The 12512-nt window shown below is 29.2% G+C and overlaps 1 protein-coding gene across 1 annotated transcript; it reads right to left on the bottom strand.

The window, feature by feature from the left end:
* Positions 1–6967: 6967 nt before the first annotated feature.
* Positions 6968–10207, bottom strand: LOC123201805 (protein BOBBER 1-like). The gene is made up of 6 exons (XM_044617360.1): positions 9657–10207; positions 8272–8444; positions 8112–8160; positions 7677–7843; positions 7306–7389; positions 6968–7199 (listed from the first exon to the last, which is right to left on the bottom strand). The coding sequence occupies exons 1-6, from the start codon at positions 10045–10047 to the stop codon at positions 7161–7163; spliced, it is 903 nt and encodes a 300-aa protein (XP_044473295.1). The 5' UTR covers positions 10048–10207; the 3' UTR covers positions 6968–7160.
* Positions 10208–12512: the final 2305 nt, after the last annotated feature.

The raw sequence follows: 12512 nt of genomic DNA, 5'->3' as shown, positions 1-12512 counted from the left end.
CATGTAATACACAACAAACATATAAAAGTAAGCATGTAATACATGCATTACATGTAAGCATATATTATGTGCTTGCATGTAATACATGTTAACAGTAAGGATATAATACAGTAAGCATCATAGTAATCATATAACAACCATACACCATCATAGAAACCATATAATAGTAAGCATGTAATACATAGTAACCATATAATAATGAACATGTAATACATAACAACCATATAACACTGATCATGTAAAACGTAGCAACCATATAACAATAAACATGTAAGCATGTAATACATGTATTACATGTAAACATATATTACATTCTTACATGTAACACATGTTAACAATATGGATCTAATACAGTAAGCATATCCATGTAATCTGACAGTAGGCATCATAGCAACCATATAACGACCATATAAGAACCATACACCATTATAGAAAACATATAACAGTTAGCATGTAAGCATGTAATATATGTAAACAATTAGCATATAATACAGTAACTATATTCAATCAACAATTCATTTCAACAAATACCATATGTAACATAAAGTAAGAATTTAATATATAGTGAGCATATTATATATACGGTAATCATGTAATAGTCAATAAGAATTACAATAAATAGTAAGCATATAATATATACAGTAACATGTTTTTAATATCAAATGCATCAAACCCTAAACAGAATTCAAAAGCAATCACAATTCAATAGCAAACAAACCCTACACAAAAGTATTCTTTGCAATCAACAATATTTATTATATACAATAAAATGTTTTCAATAGCAGTAACATGCAATATACAGTAACATACTTCTGTTTAGGTTTTGTTTTTAGTATCAAACAAACCCTGAACAGAAGTATTATTTGCAATCACCATGTTCAATATAAAATTTTACAGACAATAGACCAACGAACTATATCTCTTATGCAAAATCTAGTAGCAATTACATGTTTAATACAATAACAACGGACCAAATAAACCATTGATACAAATAAAAAGCACTTATATGTTCAACACAGTAACATTTTTATTTTCAAGCTATAGAATAAATCATCCATAATAGGAAAAAAAAACCCTAAATAATATAACAATAGTTGTTAGATCCTATGCAAAACCACACGTTAATTTTTTAGCTCTAGCATAAACATATAATACATCAGCCTAACATTAACCCTAACACAACACAGAAGAATAATCAAGAAAATGCCCTAAACATCAAGAAAGACCAACTTATTATACATTTTTCGTGCACATGATACAATCATAAATTATGGTACATAAAAACTACATGCAACATCCTGCATGGACAAAACAAACCTAGTCGGGATGAAATAACCGCTACAACCTTCTATTGGTTTAGTCTTCATCGTTGTTGGTGCTAAAAACATGACAAAAAAACATGTCAAAAAACATGTAGGTTTGTCGCCGATGTTGTTGGTGATACAAGCAGTTAGAGAAAGTTGCTTATGTTGTCATTAGTTATTGTTATTGGTACAAAAACTACTTCGTTCACCCTTAATAATGTCATCAAAACTATTGTCGTCATCCTTTTTCCAATCATTGTTATCCGCTCATTGATTTTGAAACTTATAGTACACTCAGAGAGAATACTCACAAAGAAACCGAAAGGAATGATCCAAATGATTGGACTTTCTCTTTCTTCTATTTAAATTGTGTTTAAACTTAGCAAGACACATGTCGGCTTCTCATCCGTTCTCTAACGAATAAAAATTTAATTTATTTGCAATTTTTTTTTTTATTTCTAGTGAATTGATGAAACACCCCTATATGTGTCGCAATTCCATTAGCTAATTGTTTCTAAACATATTTGCAATCGTTGATTTGTGCCAAAAGTTTTGAACCATTGATTTAAATACATAATTATGCCTTTAATACCCCAGCAAACACTGTGATTGAGTGAGTAGAAATGCATCACTGATTCATTTTTTTCATCATCTACATTTTCATTTGGTGCACACACGTCCTTCATTTGCCATGCCTTGCCGACCATCCCAAATAATCTTTAGAACACGCCAAAAACATAGGAAGTGTTTAAAATATTTGCCACAAGTCGGGACATATGCATTGCATGTGGGAAAATTGATTGACGCCTTTATTATTTATTAAAATTTCGTTTTAATAAGCGAATTTTTTATCCATTAATAATGTTTAAATTATAAAACATCAATCTACTTTAATGTCCTCTTATATTAACAGAAATAATTCATATTAATAGTTTATAGGTGGTACTTTTAAATTTTCGAATGATATAGATAAAACTTTAGATAATGCATTAAATCTCAGATAAGAATAAGTCTTTTGGCTAGTGGTAACTGGTAAAGAGGTTACGTAGGACCTCATGAATAAAAGATTGAAATTAGGGTTTTAAAAAATGAAGAAAATTGAATTAAAAAACAGTTGGAAAAGATTGTTGGGAAGTGGGCTTTTGTTTTGTTATAATATTATAATGAGAAATGGGACCCTTTTGCACCCGTTAATAAGGCCTATGCCTCTTACTGGTTGACATTCACATTCACACCATTTCTATATAATAAGCGTCATCTTTAGTTGCATTCAAACTTGGTTCTTCATTCACTTTTTGTTATTATTTCTAATCTAATTTCATTTTAATAGGTGATCTAGATTACCCTTTAAATCAAATGATTGCATTTGATCGATATTATTATAAAAGAGAACAAAGAGAAATAAAATTTTAATAATCATTATACTGTTTGTGAATAATGATAGATGTTCATATATTCTACAATCTTATTATATAATTAATAAAAGAAGGAATCATTAAATGTTGTTGTAATTGTGACTAAAATTAAATAATGAAAATTAAAGTGACGTTGGATTCACAAAGATTCTTATTTCTCACACTTCTTCTTCAAGTTGAAGTAATAGAAAGGAAGGCTACTTGATTTGCCAATTCATGATCTTGCCAAAATTACCCATAAATGTTTCCATTTAACAATTTAAAGTAATCGCATCATATCATTTATAATTAAATCAAAATCTTTTCTTTCTTGTCTACATAAAATATTTTAACTTTACAAATTATTAAAAATAAAAGTAAATAAAAGAACAAATTATTTTTATTATTTGTATATATAATTTTATTGATAGTTTATTAATACAAAAAATAATTAAAAAATAGTATCTTAATTTTATTTAGGTTATGTTACACTAATCAATTGTCATCAAATTCTTTTATGTTATTTAATAATTATACATTTTATCAATTAATGATTTGACACTTGCCATCAAAAACCATTGATATTTCATTGGCATCATGATTATATTATGAAATATAAATGGAAATGATTCATATTAGAACACATAATATTAGATTATAATTTATGAAAATCCAATAATAATAATAATAATAATAATTATTATTATTATTATAATATTTATTTGCAAACTAATTAAATATCCAACATTAAATCATAAAAATCTCAATCCCATCAGGAGAATTGTATAAATATTGATTGTTGGAGAAAAGAAAGATAAAAACATGCTAATTCTCAAAATTCAAAATATTATAAATTACGTATTTGGATTTCATCAAATCTTCCATTAGATAATCCGTAAAATATTTTGGATTAATTATTTTCTATAATATAATTTGCTATATTTTGTCTCTAGATTTTGTGTATATATATTTTTTTCTATTTAAGGAGAGCCTAATATTGCGTTATCTTAAGAGGGGAAGAAGAACCGAATAAAATATTTAAATATGTGTTCTTCTGTCATCCCAACTCTCTATCAATTGTTACAAATAATTGACACATTTAGGTCAAATCGACTAGTTATTAAGTAAATCTAAACCAAAATTAATTATGAAAAATATAGTAATTTTTAATAAAATATAAACGGCTGCAAGTGGAATAATAAGCACACAAAAATATATAATTTGTTTGTTTCCACTTTTATCTTGACAGAGAAATGTGAATCTGTCCATTTCAAACAGTTTAATTAACCAAAGAAAAGGCCAAAATTAGGTGTACTAGCATAATTATGCTTGTAAGTTTTAAAAAACCCAAAACTCACTTATAATATAACTATCATTAAAATCTTTTATTAGAGATAAAGATAAAATTATTATTTTACTAATATTATTAAAAAATATAAAATTTACTATATTTTTTCTTTAAGTTTTAAAAACTAATAAATTTATTTTTATCTAAAGTTTTCTAACTTTAAAAAGTCATTATTTCTCTCAAAATTTTTTTCATCTCTCTGAGTACCATCTCTGATGTCAACGACTTCTCCTCTTCACTTTATATTGTTGGTTGATATATGTAAAAAATTTTAGAATGGATCTCTTCATTGTCATCCTTTTTAGATAACCAAAGAAAGTGGTCGAAGAAGATGAAAAAAATTTTACGATTTTGGAAGAGAGAAAAATGTGACTTTTTAAAGTTAAAAAACTTTAGAAGGAGTAAAATGTTAGTTTTTAAAACTAAAGAGAAAAAATATAATAAATTTTATATTTTTAATATTATTAATAAAATAATAATTTTACTTTTATTTTTATCAAAAAATTTTAATCTCAATTGGTTAACGGGGGAGTTTTTGAATTTTTCAAATTTTATTAGTATGACTAACAATGGAAATAATCTTGGGGTGGCCTAGACGTTCGCCTCAATAAAATTATGTAGTACGCCAGGGGATATTTCAATAAAATTGCTAGTACACAATTTGTCCTATTCACATTGCACGTAGTAGGAGAAAAATCAAGCCACACAGGAGGACATTTTGTACTTCCAGCGTACCATTAATTTACGACTTTTTAGTGTTTTTCGAAAATATTTTAATAATTTCTAAAAATAAAACCCCCCATTAAAGAGATATTTATTAGTTTTTTAAAATAATTAGTGATCTCTAAAATAAATTAAATAAATTTTTGTATCATTTAAAATATCGGTTAAAACAAAAAAAATACTCTTTAATTTTTTGGATAATTAAATACCAAATTCCCCCCATAGTTATAAAAATAATAAAATCCTGTTGTCTTAATTTTTTGGCATTAAAATAATAATAAATAGTGGGGCAATTAGGTAAAAATTGATTAACTCATAATTTTAAGGCAAAAATATTTTTGTTAATTCGAAAATTATCAAAGATCCATCCAGGGACTTAATTCATCAAGTGATTATTAAGAAAATGAAAAAATAAATAGAAAGGATTGGGGGTTTAACTGGACATAGACAGAATTGGGGACAGTCCATGAAAGGGTGAAATCCACTTGTACTTATAAAATACAAACTTCTAGGGGCAAGTTGGAATTTATCAAAATTATAATGTCCACCATATTATATAATAATAATAATATAATTAAAACAAAATAAAAACGCATTCTCCTGTTTGTTCCCCAATTTGCCTAGTGACTACTTGTTCATGTGTGAAATAATAAGATTAAACGTTAATTCACAAAAAAATTAATATTATTTTGTATAATAAATAAGATGTGTCATTATGCATAATTAAAAAATAAATTTAATCTTTTTGTTTGGAAATTTTAATCTAATCTCATATATATACCCAAAGCAAAGCAATTTTTATTTTTGCATGTAAAATGAAAATAAGATGATTAAAATTGGGAAATAAAAAAGAGGAGAAAGAGAATGAGATGGTGAACAGGAACAAAAGTAATTATTAATTTAGTTAAAATAGACCTCCCCCAAAATAGGACAAGCAAGGTGGGGACCCAAAACTCTTTTTAGGAAAATGGCATTTACGTGACATTTTTAAGACACGTGTCAACCCATAATTGATTTATTTTATTAATTGTTGAAATTTCCACCAATTAATGATGGATTCTCTGTCTGTTTCATGACGTTCCTCATAATTCAAGACATCATTTCAATTACATAATTCTTTTGAATTGTAAGTTAAATAATGTGAGTTCATAATTGACAATTATTATTGCTGTGAGAATTTCAAGGACTTTTTCTCAAGAAGAAAATTGTCATCACATATATTTATTTTAGATTTCTTTATATGTCTCGCTCAAAATTGTCTACCTATTTTAGGAAATCACTTCCAAGTCGTAAACATTGTTAATGACAAATATGTCATAGTTTTGGGAAACTTAAATTTATTTGAGCTTGAAGATAAATCCAATTCAAAGAAACCTCAAACAAGTTTAATTCATATGAGTTCAAATTTAAACTTGAATTTGAAAAATGTTTCACTTACCAAACTTACAAACTTAAAAAAATTTAATATGAATCAAATAAAATAAAATTATTTTAATTAATATATATCAAAATAATATTATAAAAGTCAGATGCTTCTTCTATTCTTTTCCTTGGTGCAATTGGGCCATCCTGAATTTAAACCAAAGACCTCGCTCATGAAACAAATTATTGCACCAACAGTCCAAATTGGGAGAGAATCAACATAATTAGTCATTTTCTATTCAATACGATACTAAACCAATCTCAAAACTTGATTTTTCTCTAATCCAATCCAAGATAGTTTTATATCATTTTTGACATAATCGAATTAAACCCTTTCTAATCTTAAAGAGTTAATATACATCTATTAGAAAGACGCATTTAATAAAACTGATAAGTCTTTACAGGAGCCACTTAGAGTATTTAACCTTCCACAGGGGGAACAACCAACTCTTTCTAGAAAATATTGGAAATGTGAAATGATTTGAATAAAAAGAGAAAGGGGTTCGTAATTCAGCTGTTTTACCAATGTCAGATTCAAGTGATTTACCTTACACCAATATCTAGTGGGTTAAAAAGGAAAAAACAATAAATGTACTTAATATTGCAGTAAATCTAGTTTTTCACTCAACTAATTGCAGATTATTATATTATAAGGTTAAAAAATGAACCATTATAGTTTATACTTGGATCTCGATTCTTGGCCGTTGAAAGGGTGTTAAAAGAAAGCGTAAGTACTGAAACAAACCCCGAAAATCCACAAGACGCATCAAATCCTATGACATCAAAAAAGATTCTTCAATTCAGACTCTCAGAGGTAAGTCAACAAACAGAAAACATTTGTCCAATATAATGTTAACAAAATATAAAGACCCTGCAAAACTTAATACTCCACCACAAGCTTTAATGGTAGCCACTACATAATCATATTGTAGAATATATTGACTAACATATACTTCCCAGCTGCTGTATTTATGAGAGCTTCGCCCTTGAGAAATCCATCTCCGGATGCTGCACCAAATCAAAGTTAACAACACAACTTAAGAAAATTTTCTGGTCCTAAAACCTAGAAGAAAGAAAGATGTAAGTAGATGTTTAATTGCGTAAAAATATTCACCTCAGCCATAAACTTCTTTAGAATCTCTTGCTTCTGCATCTCGTCGCTAGTTGGGAGACCCATGGACTTTTGCCTCTGATCAAACTGCACAACAAAACATTAAGTGATCAAATGTAAGCAAGAAGCAGAACTCTCAATGCTGAGATTATCCATTAGGAAGACAAATATGACATAAGGGGTATGAAAATAGATGTTCTTAATCAGAGTGTATTAATACTCAGTTATAAGTTCCCAAAGGTGTACATTGACAATCTATTTAGATGATGCAATCAGAAAACTCAAATAATAAATTGACACTGATGTTCTTATATCATAACACAATATCTCAAATAACTTGGAAAAACAAAAACTGAAAAATATTCTAGAATTACCATCATCTTTTCAACTGTCTGCCTTGTTTCTGGATCCAGATCAGATAGTTTACTGTTTTCAGGTTCAACTTTCTGAGTGTCAATTTCAGGATCTCCTTTCAGCAATGATTTCCACCATTCCATCTGGTTCTGCTTGGTCAGAAGAATAGAGATGGAATTCTGATCCTCTGCAAACAAATTACTCAGTATTTATACATGATGAGCTTCCCATATATTCGAGTTTAGCAACAAGATTTGTACAATTCAAACAAGAGAATCTAAAGAAAAGTGCCAAACTATGTTGTTAGAAGAAGGTGAAAGGATTAAGGATACTGTTGAACCTTATTGATTAATCAGTTGTTGCAGATTAGTAAAACTTTTCCAAGTGGTGTTACTAGTCTGTGCAATAAAAAAATTCTATAGGCTATTGACTGTGCATACAACATGGTAACATACCTATGCTCCAATAACAATCATCAGGCTTGATATTCTGACTAAGTTCCCCCTGCAAACATTTGTTGTACATTATTAGAAGTGAAGAAAATCTGAGTAAAGTAGCAGAGAGAAAAAGAGGATACATATCCCATTACCAAACAATTGAACACATATAACTTACATCAATAATTGGAGGCTGACCCTTAAGTCCAACTTTTAGATGGTTCTTCTTTATATCACACACAACAGATCTTGATTTGGTCCCATTAGGGACTGGAATAATAATAGATAACTCTTGCAGGGTTTGTGTCCACGAATAATTATCCAGGTCAAGACCATTTCCTTTATTTGGAGCTGCATGTTATTAATATGCAGAAAAAGTGAATAAAAGAATAAGCTAAATAAATCACAATCACAACACAGATCTCATAATAAATTGACATTACCCAAAAAAAAGAAAATGATACATGTCCCAAAAATTTTCCCAAATTCTCATCCCAAATAATATGCAGTCCTATGTAGTGTTGAGATGTAAATGAGGTGGTGCTTTGATGAATGACAAGACAATGCTGAATAAGATGGTACATCATTTGGTAAGTGAATGCCTAATATTTTTCTTTTCAAAAAAAACAAATGACAACCATCAACATTGAAAAGAAGCTTGATAAATCACAATAACATCAAAGATTTATAAAATAAATGAAGCATGATATAACGGGGCCACACATTAATTTTGAACATGGAATGCACACCACCGTCACTCAAAGATATTAACTCAACAAACCATGACAATGACAACAGGACAAACACACAATCACTAATTTGCACGGTTTCTACATGCAAGACAAGTGAATTACTTCAAGTTGGTCAATGTATAACTCTATATATTTAACGCTGGGTGTCCTTCCAATAAGGTATAAGGAAGAGATATGCAGTCTGATTCCAAGAAAAATAAGTAAAATTCCTTGGAACTTGCTTGGTCTAATTTATACAAAGACACAGACTCTGACCACGCAATAACAGTACCACATCAAAGAAACTTCTAATTCTAAAAATTAGAATGAATATTGACGTTTGCCCCTATCAATTTAACGTGAATACTAGCACCTCCACCACAAATCCCTCTTTAACCACCGATCTTCCAAGCTTCTAGAAACAGGTTCTAGTTTGAATGTGTTCATATGTATTGTCCATAAGACCACTAGTTACAGAACTTAAAAGTTTAACGGCTATAATATATAGTATCATAGTTGCTTCAACATCTTCTTAGAGCTCATACACACATATTACAAAAAAATAAAAATAAAAACTGCCCACTCCGAAAGAATCAATCTTTACCCCATTATAGTCTAAACCCTCAAGAAAATAGCAGGAAAATCGTAAATGCAAGTTTCATCAATCTAATATATCAAAAAGTTTATAACTAAACCAAACAATGTTTCAAAGTAAAAAAAATAAATCCAATTACATCAACATTACTAAAACCAAAAATAAAATCAGTTAACAGATTTATTTTCTCAGTAAACAGAACAATCCTTTCACAAACAACAAAATAAATACACAAACCTTTAGTTTTATTTCCATTAACATCAAGCTGTGGCTCTGGCGGCGGAGCTTTCTTGACGTCGATCGTCGGCAATTTTTCCAAATCTTGATCCTCCTCCTTCCCCTTCGTAACTTTCTTAGGTTTGACATCCTCCACCGACTTCTTTCTCTTCTCCTTGGCCGCTCGCACCACCGCCGTGATCTGGCTCTCCGCTGTGTCCTTGGTCAAAAAGTCGCTCTCATTCGCCACGAATTCAAACACCTTCTCCAGAAACCCTAGCGGATTCGAAGCGTCAAAAGTCGAACTAAACGGCGTCGTCTTGAAGGATGTCGATGTGGACGCAGAAGCTGAGGCCTCATTCTTGACCTCAGGCTTCTTCTCTTCTTCCGTATAATCTGAGATGATCGCCATCAATTAAAAAAGAGTTTCGAACTGAGTAAACGATAGAGTGAGAAAGTTCCAGAGATGAGGGAATTTAAGTAATACGATGTGAAGAATGTTAATGGTATTGGGGATTTGGTGTCGCAAAAAAAGAGAGCTTAAATCCAAGGAGAAACAGAAACAAAAGAGGAAAACAGAGTCGAGAGAGTTCCAGAACAAATAGAAGGGGCATATCTCACAGAGAACTCCATGTAATGTTGGATATTACTTTTCGCCCCATTAATTTGAAAACCTCAAAAATGGGTCTTTTTGTTGCTTTTACAATGACAATGTGTTATTACGAACATAATATAATAACTGACGAGTTTAAATGTCATTTTGCGGTCACACACACTTACTCTTGGTAAACATCTAGTTATTGTGTAGTGAATAACTAATTATATGAATAGCAAATAGACGCATCATTTACACACAGATCAACCCATAATACAAGTAAAGACCCTACCATTAAAAGTAGTAAGGAAAAATAGATTTAGACGGTTTCAATAATTTTTATGATCTCATTTCTTTTTCAACTTTAATGGCATAACAATGTGGATAAATGTTGTTTCCTAGCTTTGCTGGATAAAAAACTCAACAAATTTTTCTTAGAAATGGATATCACTAAATATCTAGATTCAATGTACTAAAATGTAGGGATATTTTCCTATATAATTATTATATTATCATTATTTTTCTTGTTCAATAACTTTAAGAGTATACAAAAGCAAAAAAAGAGACATATTATATATTTAATACTTTTACCTTTCAGAAATTACTTTAGAAAACCAATAATATAAAAGCAGATATAAACTTTCAAATGGTTAGTCGAACCACTTCAATAATCTCATTTTGTTATTATTATTTTTTTTTTGCATAAAATTACACCTCTAATTTTGTGTAATTCTTGTTTGTGGGACTTTTACTATCAATAATTTAGTGCTAAATAAAAACCTTTATGAAAAGCTCTTCTTTTTCCAACAAGCACCTTTCTCCTATTTTGATCTCAATCGAAACACTTTCCCCACGGCATGCCATGAAGAAAATCAAAGCATGTCATAAATGGTTAGGTTACTAAAGTTAGTTAGAATATTTCTCTTGTAGAACAACTTGAACATATTGTTGAAAACCAAGTACAATTACTAGCTCTTGATACAGAGGCACGATTGAATGATGTTATAAAAAGCTTAACCAATGTCATCAATGTCTTGATCCATTGGATAAACAACACTATTGTGACAACACCATTAGAGACCTTAGTCCCTTCCAACGACCAACCGTTTCAAGATCGCAAGCTTCTCACATTGCAACTTCTCTTATTCGCTAGTGGAGACATGAGTGGGGTGCTCCCAAGTAAAGGAGGTAGAATCTTTCCGAATGTGCATCACATCATGGACCTATTGAGAATGTTGTCCCAGTAACACTATTAGGGCCCATGTCCCCATCCAATGTCTAGTCACTACAATGTTGCCACCTCCTCATATCTTCACTAATAGATATGCAATTGTTAGAGTAGGTACTTTTCAGCCAATCATTTTGACTAATTAAATTATGTTGTATCATGTTTATATTAATGAATTGAAAGTTTCTTCATTTGTTTGTGTATATATTATTATTAAGGTAGGTGTCATACAATTAATTGCATTTAATATTTATAAATGTAATTTATATCAATCATTAATAAAAAATTTATTATATTCAATTCATATGTCAATTAATTATATAATTGTATAAGTAACATACCTTTAAAATAGTAATACTATGATGAGAGGATTAAATAACTGATTGTAAACTCATATACACACATTAAATGATTATTCTAGAAATATTTGTAATTTTAATATTACAAAGAACAAGGGCATATGTAATAATGATGAAATTATCATTGTATTGAATAATCTCACTAAAATGTGGTGACGGTTTTCACATGTTAAAATTGTTCATAGACAACTTGATGTAATACATGGGTGCATGTTGTAGACGCGTTTATTGTATAGACCTAACCAGAGAATATTCATATGGTTGGTTACTCTAGTATCTATAGAATAAATCTTCTAAATACTAAAAATGTATGTGATTATTTGATTTGAGGTTGTCAGATCGTTTTATTTATGTCATATTATTAATTTAATAGCTTAAGATGGTTTGAGCATAACTAAAAATGATATATAAAAAATTAGACATGTCATCGTATATATTTTATCATCTTCATGACATATGCAATCATATCATAAATTATGTAAATCAATAAGGTTAAAATGAAAAAAAATTAAAAACAGATGTTAAAACTAGGTGGAATTCAACATAATTCATGTTGGAAAGGATGTGAAGGATATGAAATACCTATAATATGATTCTTTAATATCTAACCAAAAGATTAAAAAAAATCTTGTTTTTTTGGTAGATCATGATTGGAAGATTGCTAATACTCTAATGAATATGTTAAAACCATTGAA

This window comes from Mangifera indica, chromosome 18 (assembly GCF_011075055.1).
Source record: "Mangifera indica cultivar Alphonso chromosome 18, CATAS_Mindica_2.1, whole genome shotgun sequence".
In the NCBI taxonomy this organism is placed as follows: domain Eukaryota; kingdom Viridiplantae; phylum Streptophyta; class Magnoliopsida; order Sapindales; family Anacardiaceae; genus Mangifera; species Mangifera indica.
This window is presented reverse-complemented; position numbering and strand designations above follow the sequence as displayed.

Coding starts and splice junctions, on each gene's coding strand:
- LOC123201805 (XM_044617360.1), bottom strand. CDS start 10,047: ATGGCGATCATCTCAGATTATACGGAAGAAGAGAAGAAGCCTGAGGTC. Junction 8,445..9,656: donor TAATGGAAATAAAACTAAAG/GTTTGTGTATTT, acceptor AATAACATGCAG/CTCCAAATAAAGGAAATGGT. Junction 7,390..7,676: donor AGACAGTTGAAAAGATGATG/GTAATTCTAGAA, acceptor TTTGTTGTGCAG/TTTGATCAGAGGCAAAAGTC.